This window comes from Aedes aegypti, chromosome 3 (assembly GCF_002204515.2).
Source record: "Aedes aegypti strain LVP_AGWG chromosome 3, AaegL5.0 Primary Assembly, whole genome shotgun sequence".
NCBI classification, from domain to species: domain Eukaryota; kingdom Metazoa; phylum Arthropoda; class Insecta; order Diptera; family Culicidae; genus Aedes; species Aedes aegypti.
Window position 1 is genome coordinate 179,510,118 of NC_035109.1, and position 18,164 is coordinate 179,528,281.

Here is an 18,164-nt window from a genome sequence, read left to right on the forward strand (position 1 = left end):
CGTCTGATGCACCGACTTGTGCAACGCTAGCAATGCCGCATCCTTATGATGACCAGAAGCTCCGACTACCTTGGATTTTTGCTGACATTCTGATACGAAATGTCCTAGCTTTTAGTTCTTGAAACACCGCACGCTGTATTTATCTTCTTGTTGTGTACCAGCAACGCTCCATTCGCATCACCGCATCCGGCATCTTGATCACGGATCACACCTTGAAGAATTTTCAATTTGACCACGTCCTCCGTCAGACTCCTGACGCGTCGAGCCCTATGAGGATGTGTTTAAAGCGCCTTAGCAATCCCATCAGCAAAATCAGCGAAAACCAACATGAATCCAATTTCTTCGAGTTTGTGGCTAGTGGAGATTATCTCGTCGACGTACTCCTCCACCGACGAATAATCTTCAAGCTCCAACCGAGTCAGCTTGCGAAGCAAATCAATCTTCCGAGTTCTTCCGCACTCCTGGAAAGCTATCTTCAGGCTTGACCATGCTCATAAGCCATAGTTGTATGTTTCAATGCTGAAGCAAATGGTCAAGAAAGCTCGCTCTATAAGATCCACATCTACCTGGGTGGAGGCCCAGATAGCCGTAGCGGTAAACGCGCAGCTATTCAGCAAGACCAAGCTGAGGGTCGTGGGTTCGAATCCCACCGGTCGAGGATCTTTTCCGGGTTGGAAATTTTCTCGGCTTCCCAGGGCATAGAGTATCTCTGTACCTGCCACACGATATACGCATGCAAAAATGGTCATTGGCACAGTAAGCTCTCATTTAATAACTGTGGAAGTGCTCATAAGAACACTAACCTGAGAAGCAGGCTCTGTCCCAGTGGGGACGTAATGCCAGAAAGAAGAAGAAGATCTACCTGGATGCCCTCCGGAGGCACCACTATCCACCACGTCCCATACCACCACCTGGAAATCTCGGAATGCCATCCGCTTGTTCGCCTCCGGGTTGAATGTCTTCACCTCCACCGGTTTGATTTCCAGAACTGTTTCCACCTACTGCGTCACCACTGTTTCCGTTTCCAGCTGAATTTCTTTTTCCGCCGTTGGAACGTCTCAATCCGCCCATTTTCTTTCGATTTTTAACTCAAATCTTGCAGGAAAAAAATCTTGACGTAAATAAATACTTTCGGTTTGGTGATCGGCCGTTTCTGCTAGTGGCCCTTAACCTGATAGCAGACAAAACTTGACCGGTCAGGTAGAGAGTTTACATAAGAATGAATTTATTGCAAATTATAAAACGCAACGCTTACTATACTGAAAAACAGCCGCCATGAGAGTAAATCTTATTGATTTATTATGTTTGTTGATCTGAAATCCTTTATTCAACGGAGTTTCTGGATAAGCTCAGTCAGTTTTTTATCTTTATTAACTAGATTTTTAGCCTTGGGCTTGTTCGTCTAGGGATCAACGACATTACTTACCTTCTGAAGAAAGTCGTCACTAAAAGTTTTCCATCATAAGTGTAACTATCAGTGTTCTTACCAATATACCAGGTTCGTCCCCGCTCAGACAGCTGTTGGACTCCAAATTTGTATTAGTTTGCTTGAGAAAGAACCTTATTTTTAGCCTCCAAAGAATCTCTGGTTACACATATCAATACAAACGCCTTCGCTCAAAGAAGTTTTTGAATTACCTTAAACAATCTTTGATGTGAAAACTGGTTAGAAAACATTTCATTGAGCCTTTTTGGGTGGCAATACTAACGTTTGTTTTTCGATAATCGTAAATAATCGTTGGTTACGAAACTTGATTAGACATATTTTATTGAACCATTCTGGGTTGTAATTTACGTAAATGGAGGTTTCAGTGTATTATATAGAAGAACGAATTGAAAACGACTATCAACGAATATTTAAATCGCATTAAACCGAATGCAAGTCTGGCAACATTTCCCTGTTCAATCAATTACAAATTCAACATTTCATGAATTCAACTAATTCTATCCAATTATAATTATTCAAATTTGATGCGTATTCCACAGCACGAGCTTTCGATTAACACGTGGAATGCCGGCCGAAAAACAAGGAATCCGATATCAACCACGTGCGATGCCGGTACATAACTGAATAAAGTGCGCGAAAATGCGATGCTCGCTATTTTGAACAACCTCGTCAGCGGAAAAACAACCCTTTTACCCACTCCATTTCCTTTCAGCCATTCCCAAATCTCGACCGACATTCAGTGAACATGTTTCGGGCGCGTATATCGACATGATGTTGTGCGGTGATGCCAGACATTAAAAAGAAAATGCGATGCTAATTGAATTTATGAAAATGAATTAAACGTGAATGATGACGAGCGATGCAAATTGAAGATTTTCGACGCCCGAACCTTGATAATCTGGTTGAAGCCTGGAAAAGGCTGGCTATGTTCATCGAACGCGGTTCTACTTACTGGAAGTGAAAGTGATTTGAAAAGGGATTCCTTCTTAGGAACGGTGCTCAGCTGGAAAGTGATAATTGAGAAGGAGGTTGCGGTTTTGTCGATTTGTTGCCGGTTAATCGAATCTAGCTGGACGAAATGGATTACAAGCATTTGATGATGCTCGCCTTAGCATTGGTGGCTCTCGTGAAAGGTAAGTGATATTACCAGCGGTTATTTGCATCACTTTGGTAACATGTTTGTCGGGAATCAATTTGTTTATTGATTGTGATTGGATTGTCGGTCATTATCATCCATGTGCGAAAGCAGCAGATCTATCTGGATAAAGGTTCTAATCTAATCAATTATTTTGAGTAGGTTATCTTTTTTGATTGTTACTATTATTTTGATTTGACACATCAACACAAATTTCGTAAAACAAAGTTGCTTAGAAATAACGACATTTGTGCAAAACTGATAAGAGGAGCTTCAAGAAATATACACCATCAACAAACATATTGCCCGAAATTCCAAATGTACTCTTGACAACTCCAAGAATAAAATGTGTGAAAATCATATTTTTATCTGCACTAGTCTTGAAATGGAAGTATGGTAAAGTTGTGCCCATACTTTCTGGAACACTCTATAACGGAGTTTAAATTCTGACACATCAATTATTCTCTTATTAAAACTATGTTTATTAGGCTTTCTCAGTCATGGAAAAAATAAAAATCAAAACGGTATGTTTGCTTTGCCTGACGTTTCGGCTCTTTTATTGGGCCTTTTTCAAGGGTATAGCTGTTAACCGTTTGTTGTAAATTTTAACAAATAATTGCCGTTCAAATTGATTGATTGATTAAACATAGTGTGGATGAATTACAATTCTCATAGTTATCGTATTTTATTTACCCATCTTGAAGTTCAACAGTTTTAAATATCTATATCACAATTCTTATTTCGTCCTTAACGTGAAGATGAATCAAAGCCAAACTTCAAGTTTTCAAGAGCACAAATCTGGAGAACCGAACACCCGTTTGAGCTGAAAACTTAATCGATTGGTACTACCCAGCAAGTGACCAATCGATTAAGTTTTCAGCTTAAATGGATGTTCGGTTCTCCAAATTCGTGCTTTTGAATATTTGAGGTTTGGCTTCGTTTCATCTTCACCTTGATAAACATGTTAGTTTTATTTTTCTTCATTGCGACAAACATGGCGTCCACTAACACAAAAAAAAAACTACAAACTGTTTAGTTGATTTACCATTTGGCCATACTTAACAGTGTTACAAATCAGCGTTGTAGCGATCTCATTATACTTTCAGTTCATAATTCGACCAAACTACATTCGGCCTAACAACCAGATGGCTCCGGCTCAATAGAGTTCTACCAAACAATATTCGGCCAAATATTCAGACACTTAAACCTTTCCTTATTTCGAACGTCCGGCCCTACTAAATTTACCTTACTCTTTCATTATGTTCCCTCATGTGCAATAAAATTCAAGCGTTACAATCAAACCCTGTTTGTTTGAAATTTTCGACCGCAAACTGCCATGTAAATTGCCTGCTACAAATTTGCTCATGTCTCGTTCCGTTAAGCATGCCATGAACACACATTGCCAAAACGACTCCCAAATCACCACTTTCTTGATCCGTACTGCGGCCGGGTAGAAAAGGGGGAGAGCATGTGATTTTCCACTTAAGCTTCGAGGCTAATGTACGCGTTAGCTTGATAAAAATATAGCATCACCTATCTCTCCCTTTCAGCTTAGACAGGTGAAACATGATACACTCTCAGTCTCAGTGTGTGCCATCATCCTTCGGCGCTTTTCATGGAGCTGCACAGTGGCGCAGTTATTTAAATAATTTGTTCATATTTTTACAAATTTCTACCCTATTCTTACCTTAATATTTAAAGTGACAATAGAAGATTGCAACGATTTTTGTTAAAAAAAAAATTAATGATTTTTTTTTATGAATGAGGGACATATTCATTGCATTGTATGAACATTGCATTTGTGTATTTGATCAAAAGACTATGATTGATTCGACACTCCAAGTGTCGGTGTACTTAAATTCATTTATTGCAGAATACATATTGAAGGACGTATACTTTCACTTCTATTCTTAAAATTAAAAAAAAGTAGCACAACACAAGAAAAATCAACGAATGGTAAGTGATTCAACCAAATGACATATGTTTTGGATGACTTTTGAAGCGTTACATAAATCGCATAAATTACCAAGGAAAATCCAGAACGTGTAGCTTCTGAAACCTTTCCACTAACAACAACTTCTTATCGTGACATACATTTAAAAACAGAAGAATATATAGGGTGCAGAGCTACTTGGGCACTTCCATGATTCAATTTGGCATGGAGTTTTTTCTCAGCCGAATTGTGTAAAAATACACTGCCGAAGTGAATCAAAAGGGCCAAGAATAAGATCCGGCGCCCTACTCTGTCTTTAGTAACAATTTATGTCATATTAACATTCCTTCCCCATAATGTCGTGGCCGGCACCGTTATTGTCTTTGCAATGTTTGGATTTCTTAAAATCATACACTGAAGATAGTTAGCAACTCCTGAGTTCCGTCTTTTGGTTCCTTGTACAATTTAGAGTATTCGAGTGAATGACGGAGTACGAGTTATACAATCATGAAAGTTCATGCTCATGTTTATAACTTGAATGCCTCTATTGTTAAACATTTTTGGCACGCTTAAATAAATTGGGCAAACTTCAGAAAATTATGATGCAAATGATCAGAAAATTATGTTGTGAATCCCATGGAATAGGTTTGTAGGGTAATAAGTCATAAATAGAATAATAATAAGTAAAAATAACAATCACAGATGGTACAATAATTTTGAATCATATTCTCAAACGACAATAACATTTGAAGGACAGAAATAAAGCTATGGAATTTACAAGATTTGTTCATCACAGTCTTTACGTTCATTAATAAAGCCGTATAGTTTTCAACATGTTTTTACGCTTCAACAAAGTAAGACAACATTGAATACGATTTGCACAAAATCGAGCTCTTCTGGACCAACACATTAGGTGTGTAATTTTTACACATGCTGGAAAACCTGCTCCTGAGATGATTCGTTCTTCTTATTTGCAAAATATACGACACACAAAGAAGCACTTCAATGATAAGTTTCTCTGTGCGTCGTGAAACTTTAGGAAATTTTGCAGAAATCAGGCAAACTAACGATCTTTTAAGATGTGTGAAAATGACACTCATGGTGTTTTGGCAGTAGCGCAGCTAGGGGGGGTGTACAATGAGTGAGCCAAACCCAAGATATTTTTTTTGCTTTAAAAAAAGTTTCTCAGAGCTGTTTTATAAGGCTGTTAGTTGCTTAACGATTGACTTAGTTAACATTAAACTATTATTCAAGCCTTATTGACCCAGAAATGGATAATCTTTTCAATAATAACAACCATTTTATTAACGTTATATAGTGCATATTTATTCAATGACCTTACCTCGGCTGTTAAACAGTAATAAAATTATAAATATACTCTACAATGTTCATTCAACATTTAACCCCTCTACCGTAATTTGGTGCAGCCGTCTTTGAGTAATGAGCATTTGTATATCTGGTACAATGCTGGACGAATAAAGATCTTGAAAACTCTAAAAAACCTCATATCGTAAGTTTTTGATTTCTACAAGAATTCTGAACCGATTTGTATGATTTTTTCAGAGAAGCTCCTTATTACCTGGCCTTGTATAATACATATTTTATTTTTTTGATAAATTGACCAAAAACATAATGGCAACCAAAGACATTTTATATGGAAAATGTCGGTCCCCCAAGGAACATCGGAATATCTTCAAAACTAGATCACCAATGAATAATATCGAAACGGATTCTTAAACTAGAAGAGTTTTTTGAGATCTTGTGAAAGAATGGTGCAAAAATATCGAGAAACAAAAAAGTTATCGCGGGTTTGAATATTCTTTTAGGGGTAAAAAATGAAGCTGCCGGTAGAGGGGTTAAACCACCAGGTATACAGTGAACATCCAGGTATGCTGATTAGGTAGGTGCCATTTTTACTTATGATAACGAGTATACAAAACAGTAGGCTTTGTTCAACATTAGTTCAACAAAAACACAAGTTGAATACAGTTTGTTTAAGTGTTTGGTTCAGCTAAACTACATCATAATATTTATTTATAGAATGAATTGTATGAACGTATAAAAAGATGTTTGTTCGATGCTTCTTCAACATTAATTTTAATAATTTGACGCTTCATTATTAAATTCAAGCTAATCAAACATTGCTGTGATATCGAGGCTCAAACTCGGGACCTTCCAATTTACAAGTGCATGCATCTCCACTGCTCCAACCAAGGTTATATAGATCAGCCGGTAAGGAGCAGTATTTAAACATATAATAAGACAATCCAACATTTTATTGTACATATGCTGTTTAAACATTGTCTAAGTGTTTTGCTTGACGCAAGACTTATTCAAGCTATCAGCTTTATCCCAGTTAAAAAATAGATGAGTAGTTACTTCATGAGAACATGCCGTAAAATTAACACTGTACAAAGGCTCTTTTTAAATGACGGTGATCTAATATGAACTTCTTCAATTTTTCATCCACAATTTAGTTATTGCTCGTTATAAATCCCTGTTAGATAAACACTGAACAAGCATTTCTGAATGTTCGATGGATAACTGGTGGTTTAATTGATGAATACACATTGTAGAGTATATTCATAATGTTATCACTGTTTAAGAGCCGAGGTAAGGTCATTGAATAAACATGTACTATATTACGTTAATCAAATGGTTTGTTGTTAAATAGATTCTCCATTTTTGGACGAATAAAGTTTTAAGTATAGTTTTATTTTTAACTAGTGGTCCCGGCAAACTTCGTCTTGCCATCAAGTAGGCTGTTGAAAAACGCTTTTGATCGTCCCATATAAAATGATAGTTTTGTTCGCGCTCGTTTTTTCAACTTTCCCGGTGAATATCCTGGGATTTTTATTTACACAAACACGTTGGAACCCTTGATGAACAAAACTGAGAAAGAATCACTCAAATCCTTTGACCCGTTTGTAAGCCATTTCGTGACATACAAACACCATACCATTTTTATTTATTTTATTTTTAATAAGGCAATTATTAAACAACCAATAGCTGAATAAAACAGCTATCATAAACTTTTTTCAAGGAAAAAATTGTTTCTTGGGAAATTGAAGAATGCTTGTGATCGAAAATTTGAATCTGAACCGGTAAAAATGATTACTATCATACTGCTGCCATTTTTAAACTACGATATACCTACAGCTATGTTTAAGAGTTTTTGTATTACGGGTGGTTGAAAAGTTGAATTCAATGCTTTTTAAAGCAAACATATCTTCAATGCCGTTCTGACCCATTTAGGTATTGTTAAAAAGTGACGAAACAAGTGTTACTAAAAGTTGTAAAAGCTTGTCATTCAATTGTTATGCGCAACAGAGTTTGGATCTATAGAAACAGCTCATCTTCAATTATAATAGAGAGGCTTTTAGACAACTAAACTAAATTATCAACCAACGTTGCATCAAGTTTGGCTCTACTTCCTATTAAAATGCCAAGAAAGTGAGGAACTAAAGTACTAAGAATATATGCAACATTTGATCATCACTGAATACACTTAATACTTTTGTTCAACAACCACGGCTGTTTTAAAGCTTTAGTCAAGCAGGCAAGTTTATTTATTACCTACAAATTGTTTCCTGGGATTTTTTTGATTTTATATTTACTATTTATATTGATACAAATATTAATTTTCCTTCATGTCTGAACTCATTTGGGAGGCTCAACCTGGGAAAAAATAAACAAACTTGGGTACAAACAAATGAAATAAAAAGAAAAAAATAATTTAACATTTTTTCTTTTGAACTGTGACAACAAGTAATATATTTAAGTTGTACTTGGTGTCCTTGTTCATTTGGGTTTATGGACTTTGAAAACTTCAAAACCCTGATAAGGTTAAACAGAACAAAGGAAAATAATATTCATATCAGCCTTAATTTAAAACCAATGCCTTAGAGACAACTACAGGTATTTCTACCAATGATTTGTTAAATTTGTTTTGGGAAATATTGTAAAGATTCCTCAACGGGTTTCACTGAACAATCCCGAATGATTCCTCCATGAAATTTATAGGTAATCGAAATTTCTTCAGGTATTTTTTGTTTTTTTTTTTTTTGTAAATCACTTCAAAGCAGCGGATGACCTTAAGCAATTCATCCGGATATTTCTTTTAAAATGTCTCCTGGTAACTCATATAAAATTATGCCATGGATATCACCAATATTTTTCTTTTATGAAACGTATCCAGAAATTCCTCTAAGGTTTCATTGAAGAAAACAAGAAAATACTTCCAACAACTCGTTTACAAATTTTTTCCGGAATTTTTAACAAAAAAAATTTACTGGATTTCATCAGACTCTACGTTAGTAAAAACTCTACAGAATATTCTGAACAATGTTATCGATAATTTTTCATAATAATCTCTGAAAGCATTGCTTTGGGCATGAAATCACTGAAAAGTCAATATATATCTGGCGTCCCTATATAATTGTCAATTTATTAGGAGATTTGAAAAAAAAAATTGTAACGGAGGTTTTAAAAATGTCCACCCGGATTTCTCAAGCATACATACAAGTTCCGATTAAAAACTTAACTGAGGAGGAATAAATCTTGCAGTTTTCTTATGCATTCCTTTACCAACTCAAGTGAATAATTTTCCTCATTTCTAACATTCATTGACTGAGTACCAGGAAGATATTTCTAGTTCAGAAGATTTTTTTTCAAGGTTTATTCCAAAACGTTCTCTACATATCCCAAGTAATTTTTAGTTTTTTCATTTACTACAAGCTGTTAAAACTCATTTTAGAACTTACTTACTACCACATCGTTAAAACTCATTTAAGAACTTATTAGACTTAACAACCTTAATAAACCTTTGATAAAACTCCGTTAAACCCGAAGAGGCCCACACTACAGGAGGTTGTTAAGACTATACCTTAAGACCGCTTCTAACCTTTTTGGTTTTGCATTGTTTGCATACATTGTAATGTACTATAAATTGTAGTGTACTATAAAACATACATAAGAGCTGTTATATAGTCTTATTGAGCTCAACTAGCGGTATTAGATCTTTTGCGATATCCTAAAACACGGAATAAAACCAACATTAAGAGCTTACGATTGAACAAACATCAGCCAACAAGTTGTTTATAAATCATAACCTTTTTATAGTATTGATATCATCATGATATCTGCCGAATCATATTAATAAATTAAAATCATCATTTTTTGCGTGGCAGTAAATTTCCTTTCCATCGCGTGAAATTCATGCCAAAGTAAATTTACTGGTGGAACGACACAAAATTTTTCGATTTACAACAACACGCCACAATTACTACATCATAATTGACTATCTAATATTTTATTTCATTCCATTTTCGGAATGATGGCATGCTCATCACAATCATAAATTGAAATTTCCCACGCATGAACCCGAAATGGCAATTATTTTTATATATTTTTTTGATTATTTCGTTCAATATAATCATTCATGATCTTATGAATCCTTTCGCAAAACCCTCCACTGGCTAAAATATTCCTAAATCAGATTATTTGTTCTCCGCTAAGACAAATAGGTTTTTTGGGACCCTTGGCTTAAACGCATTAACTCAGGAAAGCAAGTGCAGTCAAAAAGGTAAAACAAATCGGAAGATATGATTTTGTGATGTAATTAAATGAACTTAATTTGCTTTGTTACGTATCTAATTATGATTTCACTTGAATGAATTGTTGTGATAAGATCCGTGGTTCATCGGTTGTACTGATGCAGAAAATGGTAAGTGATAAGTGCCTGAAAGATGAAAGTTTGTTCGTGTAGCTCATCTGTTATGTGCGGTATCGTTGTCTCACTAGAACGGGAAGTTTAGGCAAGCATGGTAAAAATATGCTACAAACGGTAATCAGATAATTGTACGAAAAGAAAATTTGCCAGTTTTATTTTCGTGTTCTGATTAACTCATATTCCATGTAGAGAATTAACATTATCGACATAATTATATTGGTAATCACACGCAGACTGCATTCCAATAACATCAGACAGTTGAGATTTAAGAAGGTTTTAACATGACTTAGTGCAGTCTTGTTAGTTTTATCGATATCTTTGAAAGGCAAATATGATGAGGTTTTAAATATAGGTTTTAATAGACACTACCGTGATGTATCATTACCCGGACACTTAAGCGACGCCGAAAGTTTAAACGCTGGTTTAAATATGTTGCTGTCACAATTAGTACACGTATTATTGTTATTCAGTTTGGGTTATTGAGTTTGGGTAAAAAAAAAAGTTAAAAATACAAGTTTAACATATAAAACGTTAAATTAATGAAGCATGACGTGTTCTTAAATCCGGACACATGCACCAATAAGCCGGACGGTTTTGAATCGAAATCCGGGCAGAAGCGTTTTGGTTGACAATACACATGAAAAACTGATTAAAGGCACGTCAATCGAGCCTAAAATCTTCAATATAATAGAGTTATTTGCATACGTGTGATTAAAAACGTATGAAAAGCCAAAATGTTGAGTGGAATTACAATTAAATTTACCTGCACCGCATGCCAACAGCCTGCATTCTAGGTTCACTGGAATGATCCACAATATCAACATTTTTCTTGCATAAATTCATAGTCTTATAACTGCTTACACTTTTTGTTATGTAATTAAACAGTTTTGCAGCAATTTACATTAAAATATCTTCCAAATGCTCAATAAATATTAGGTTTTTACGGTATGTCCGGGTTAATGATCATTAGCCTATAAATCCGGACAGCGGGCGAGGTAGCCTTTTTTCACACGACAAATGCATATTTACGCAAGTTTTCCCACTTTCCCGTGCACTACACTTGAAAACAATTATTCCATACACTTTTCAGAGACGTATAATTTCAAATTGCAATATTTAGTAGCTTCATTGTAAGCCGAGAGTGGCTGACGTTCTTGTCGAAAACTTCACTATTGGATTTGGTTCTTTGGAGAAACAACGTCCAACTGGGGCTGGCAATTTGTTTTTATTTTTTATATTTCATAGCAAAGGATTGCAAGATGAAACTATGAATTAAAATAAAGAGCAATATTGAAAGCTATGAACAAAAATAAAAAACCTACATTTTTTGTTTGATTTCATATTTAATTTGATGAAAACAATCAGACTGTCCGGATAATGGTACCGTCCGGATTTTGATTGACCACGGTACACAGCTCCTTTAAAATACAATTTATTATCAACAAATTTGTCCGATAAATAAGTTTTAACGGAAGCAATTATAGGTATCTACAGAGCATTTTCAAGTGGTTTTTGCTGAAAAGACCGTTTAGCACTTCTCAATACTGTACATCAATAAATCAATCAAACGTTTTATAATGTTTGCTTCCTAGATTTGCATCAAAAACCACAACAAAGGATTTTTGAGCGATTTTTACAATACTATAATATTACAAATTTGTCTAACGATTTCCCGATATATTTTCCTATGAATTGTTTCAACATTTTTTTTAACAAGTGGGGATTTTTTTTTATTATCGTACAAATTGGGCCGAAGGGTCTCAGATTTTCATGAAACTTTTTCCACAGGCAGGGCTCATGGATATATGAATAAAAAAATTGAGAAAAATTCAGGGTCGCCTATTTTTCCGGAAAACTCAGGTGGAAATTTTTTGTTTTCCCTTGACACTACTTACATTGAAAAATCATAACTCAAGAACGAAGCATCGTAGAACTGGAAAAAGTTTTCCACAAAATTTTTCACCGTTTGGGAAATTCATAAAGAAAAGCTGGAAAATCTATGCCCGAACTCGCGTAAATTTTTTATTAAAATATTTTTGAGAAGGAAACTTTATAAACTTCAATTCTAGTAACTTTTAGGACGTACTTTTTTTTGTTCCTGATTTATGGTCAATTTTGTGAAAAATGACCATATTAGCCTTTTCTTTGAAAACCGATATTTCAATCGAAGCATCAGAAAAACAAGGTTTTTTTTATCAAAACAATTGCAAATTTTCTAAAAGATCTGAAAGAAACGATATGGGATTGGTTTTAATGGAGTATAAGTCGGATTGGATTATATTTTTCATGAAACATTACACCGTTAAGCAAAGCTGAAAAAAAAACTGTTTCTTTTCCATTCCAAGGGATTTTTTCTTTTCTATGAAACAAATAAGATTATTTTTATATTTTTCTTTAATTTTATTTATTCAATTATTCAGTACATAACTTACATTTTATCTTAAAACTAGTGGTCCAGGCAAACTTCGTCTTGCCATCAAGTAGGCTGTTGTAAACCGTCATGTCCATCCCCCATACAACATTACAGATTAGTTTTCTCCCGTTTTCCCGACTACTCCGAAGACATTCTTAAGTTTTTCCTTCACACGAACACGTCGGAACCCTTCACAAATTCAACTGTGAAAGATTCATGAAAATCCGTTGGCCCGTTATTGAGCCATTTTGTGACATACAAACACCATTCCATTTTTATTTATATAGACTATCTATTTTTTCAACCGGGAAGATTGCCTTTGGTTGCTACCACCAGAAGATTTTCGTTTCTTTGTAGTATTAAGAACAAAGCATGCTGTATTTTCTTGGTTTTCATGTGCATCTGCATTCATTCGCAAAAATGCTTCGTTCGTCTTTTGGAATAAATGAATGATATTTTTTTGTCCCAGGAATTGGAATAAGGTTAGAAAATCTCTCCTGAAGTAATTTTTCAGCCTCTGAATAGTCATTTTCAGTTGCATAGATGAATTCCCAATCTTTTTTAAATTGGTCTTTCACCTTTTGCGACACAGCCCAGTCAAAAAATTGTTTGGCGTTATTAATTTCCGCTGACTTTCTAATACTAGCATCTCTAGCCATTCGTTTAACATTGCCACCGATGTTTTAGGAACGAAAAATGAGCGTATTTAAAAATATTGTAGGATTGGATCTTATTGATCGCTCTTTTCAAATATACTTTGTTTGAAAGCTGGAATAGCTAATCGGGTTTTCATTATTTGTTTTCATAAACAGTGAAAAATGTTCTGGGAAACTGATTCCATTTCAAAAATTTCATATTTTTGAGATAATTTGAATCCGGTTCGATAAGTCATGATGAGTCTTGAGTCATGATTTTTAAACGAAAAGGCATGTATGGCAAATCTTTGCATTTTTTCCAAAATTGACCATAGATCAGGAACTAAAGAAAAGTACATCCTAAAAGCTACCAGAATTGAAGTTTATAAAGTTTCTTTCTTAAAAATATTTTATTTAAAAATTTCCGCGAGTTCGGGCATAGATTATCCAGCTTTTCTTTATGAATTTCCCCAACGGCGGAAAATTTTGTGGAAAACTTTTTCCAGTTCATATTTTTTTTTGATTTCTGAGAGAATTTGCTTAAATTTTCATATAAAAACTTTGTTTCTACAATGTTTCGTTCTTGAGTTATGATTTTTCAAAGAAAAGTCTTATATGGCACATCTGGACATTTTTCACAAAATTGGCCATAACTCAAAAACGAAAAAAAAGTGCATTCCAAAAATTTCAATGCTTAAAGCTTATAAAATTACCTTCTCGAAAATATTTTTTTGAAAATTTTCCACGAGTTCGGGTTATAGTTTTTTCGGCTTTTCTTTACGAATTTTCCCAACGGACGAAAATTTTGTGGAAAACTTTTTCCAGTTCATATTTTTTTTGGATTTTTTGAAAAAAATTGCTTAAATTTTCATATAAAAACTTTGTTTCTACGATGCTTCGTTCTTGAGTTATGATTTTTCAAAGTAAGTTATGTCAAGGGCAAACAAAAAATTTCCACCTGAGTTTTCCGGAAAAATAGGCGACCCTGAATTTTTCTCAATTTTTTTATTCATATATCCATGAGCCCTGCCTGTGGAAAAAGTTTCATGAAAATCTGAGACCCTTCGGCCCAAACCCGTACGGTAATAAAAAAAAATCCCCAAGTCTTAAAAGAGTTCAAATTGGTTAAAACCTCAAGCATACTACAAAATACAGACATTTATACAAGAATACATTTAAGGATCCTTTTAAAAAGACACATACAGAAACTTCTGAAGCAATTGCTTCATTCATATGTTTTCTTGATTTAACTAGACATAGCATCAAAAACTACTTCCTGGCTATGTTCTCGTATAGTTACATTTTCACAGGCAGAATATTTTTTGACCTTTCAATCACAACATTTTCTTACAAATGTTAAACGTTTTTGGACTTATGTTGAAGGTACGTGTGAGTTCGGTAATAAAAGGTATGTTTTGCAAACCTCTTTGCGAGGAACCCTAAATCTACCTCCACACTGGGTCCCCAAAACTGTAGCTACACCACTGTGTGTTGGTCTTTTGGATAACTTTGAGACTTCGGGTCTTCAGAAAAGATGTTCTGAAGGTGTAGTACCGTTTTGACTCATATTCCGAACACTTAAGGCTAACAGTGACTTCAAATACACCTGCTAGGCATAATTTAGCTGATATTAATGAAAATTTTAGTTTCTTCGAAATGTCTTACTGTAACCATCTTTATGAGTGGTCAAGCTCCTTAGATATCTGCAAAACAAAAGATTCATGTTTAATAGCGCCACCTGGTGGCTAGCTCAAACAATGTAACTCTTGAGGTACTGAACTACTTTGCCGAAGACGCCATCTTTTCGAATGAATAAGCTCATGAGATATCTGCAAAACAAAAATTTCATGCATACAAGTGCCACTTAGCGATCGCATTCCAAATTGAATGATTTTGTATCATATAGTACCTATTCACGATTTTTGTTCTGTTGATTTTTACCTATTTCAAAGGAACACATAATTTTGACTATCGAAAATATTTGTTTCATTTTAGATTTCGCTATTCAAATTTATATTGAGGGGCCCTGAGGGATGTAAGTGACATTTTAGTAAGTTTTAGGTTGAATATACAGGGGATAGGCAAAATGATTGAGATAGGCAAAATTTTGCCCAAATTCAAATGCTTATAACTTTATGAAAAATGGATGAAATTGGATGCATCTGGAAGCAGTCGACGGCAAATTTGGTCCAGTTTTAGGAACTTCCTTGGCCATGCATATTGGCCACTGGACACCGGAGATGTTCCGGATTTTCTGAGGTCATGTCCAAATGTCATTTTTTCTGTCGCTTGTATTTGTGTGTGGTGTAAAGTTAGATAGATGTTTGCAATTTTTTTTAGAAACTAGAACTAATAGGAAGTTGAATGCCACCGGACGCATTAAGATTGGTTGGAAATCTTCAGAAATATGACCATTTCCGTAAAACTGGTTCCGGAAAGCATGGTCAGTCATGTTTGTATTTCCAATCATGTAAATATTATCCGGAGCTATATCCAAGCGGACACCAACCATAAAAATGATGTTTCCTGCAGCGTATTCAGAACCATTAGATGCACAGACCACTCTATAGAACGTTCCAGGTGCCCTGGGGGAAGTGGTCAATTAGGAACATATCCGGAACCATATCAATATGGGCATCAACCTTCATGATTTTCAAAGGTTATGCTTTCCGAAGCATTTCCAGCACCACCGGCTGCCATGACCACTTTATAGTAGATTCCAGGTGCCCCGGGGATGTGGCCAATTCAAAACATGTCCGAAAACACATCAATATGGGTAAAAACATCAAGATTTTTGAAGGTGATGCTAATATAAGTATTTACAGCGCAACTTATTTATATGACCACTGTATAGTAGGTTCCATGGGCCCTGGGGGATGAGGTCATGTTTCGAGTTGGCCACATCTCTAGGAGCCCCTGGAATATACTATAGAGTGATTATTATATCTTGTGGTTCTGAAAATGATCGCCATTTTCCAAGTCACATGGATCTTACTGTTTATGGTAGAATGTGATTCTAAACAGATGAACGGACATATTCCGAATTGGCCACATCCCCCGGGGCACCTGGAATCTACTATAAAGTGGTCATGGCAGCCGGTGATGCTGGAAATGCTTCGGAAAGCATAACCTTTGAAAATAATGAAGTTTGATGCCCATATTGATATGGTTCCGGATATGTTCCTAATTGACCACTTCCCCCAGGGCACCTGGAACGTTCTATAGAGTGGTCTGTGCATCTAATGGTTCTGAATACGCTGCAGGAAACATCATTTTTAAGGTTGGTGTCCGCTTGGATATAGCTCCGGATAATATTTACATGATTGGAAATACAAACATGACTGACCATGCTTTCCGGAACCAGTTTTACGGAAATGGTCATATTTCTGAAGATTTCCAACCAATCTTAATGCGTCCGGTGGCATTCAACTTCCTATTAGTTCTAGTTTCTAGGAAAATTGCAAACATCTATCTAACTTTACACCACACAAAAATACAAGCGACAGAAAAAATGACATTTGGACATGACCTCAGAAAATCCGGAACATCTCCGGTGTCCAGTGGCCAATATGCATGGCCAAGGAAGTTCCTAAAACTGGACCAAATTTGCCGTCGACTGCTTCCAGATGCATCCAATTTCATCCATTTTTCATAAAGTTATAAGCATTTGAATTTGGGCAAAATTTTGCCTATCTCAATCATTTTGCCTATCCCCTGTATCATATCAAGTTTTTTTTTACCAAGTTCAACGATATTTTTAGGGTATTGTTCAGTTTAACAGAAAAAAATACATAACTAGTAGAAAATTGGCTTGCTTGTCTATCATCTATATTCAACGGAGAACATGAAATAACGTCTGTTTTGGAGAATAATGACTCCTGGCAACGAAGTGATTTTCAATCTAGTATTTATTAAAAATCAGTTCTTTTTGCTTAATCGCTTTTTATTTTGAAGGTTCTTTCGATTTCTGAATTTCAAAATGTTGCTTAAGTCAATAAAAATTATTTGAAATGTTGCTCAAGCCAATGAAGTCAAGAAACTTTGGTAATTTATCGTTTGCAATCGATTTGAGCCACTTTTGAGGTTTTGTCCAGTCGTTACATGAAGCCCTGCCACTATGGTATGTGTTCCTATAGAAATGCGAAAGCACTCCGCTCGTCGTCGTTTCATTATGCGGAAAGGTGGCTTTCAGCACAAATGAAGCTGCTGAGCGTAAAGCGGGAGCTGATTAAATCACTGTATCGGACCGAAAACTAATTATCCTCCTAATGATGGTTTTATGGGTCACCAAGACCGACCTCCAAGCAGCTTGCCAGAGAATAAGATGATGAATTGCCCGAAAGGTAAAAGCGACTTCCGTGGCGTATGCGTGTGTGTGTGTTTGTGTGTGTCTTGTCTTGACGCGACCATCTGCTGTTGGGACTACAGGGACATGCAAGAGTGGCACACAGGTCGAAAGTTTACGCTACGTTTCATGGAATGGTACGCTTACCTAACCTACTCCTCTTCCAACATTGTATGTGTGTTTGCACACAGGCTTTTGTGCCGCAATCTGCTCACCACCCACTAGTAACTTAATTATGTAAGCTAATCCTTTGGAGGTTGTATGAATAAACAGAAAGGTTTGCTCTGTCTGTCATGGATATTGGAACTATCACTTGTGTAAGGACGGAGCATAGTGCTTGCTGCTGGAATGGGACAATTATATTACAATAATACATGGGTATATTTACTGAATACTGAACCCTTTTTATCGTTTCCCATAAACATAATCCCGTGAGAACTATTCCCTTGATAATTAAGGTTTGCATTGGGAAGATTGCTTGATTATAGAAAAATATTGATATTTGGTTCGATGTGGATAAAGAAT

The 18,164-nt window shown here is 35.4% G+C and overlaps 1 protein-coding gene across 2 annotated transcripts in view; it reads left to right on the plus strand.

The window, feature by feature from the left end:
* Positions 1-18,164, plus strand: part of LOC5578544 — a 625,448-nt gene that overhangs the window by 132,305 nt on the left and 474,979 nt on the right. The window contains exon 3 of one of the 2 annotated variants that reach the window (XM_021853771.1): positions 1,987-2,580. In XM_021853771.1, coding sequence (XP_021709463.1) covers positions 2,526-2,580 — 55 coding nt within the window. In that variant the 5' untranslated portion in view covers positions 1,987-2,525. The remainder of the gene's footprint in view (positions 1-1,986; positions 2,581-18,164) is intronic. The other variant, XM_021853772.1, reaches the window with a different exon arrangement.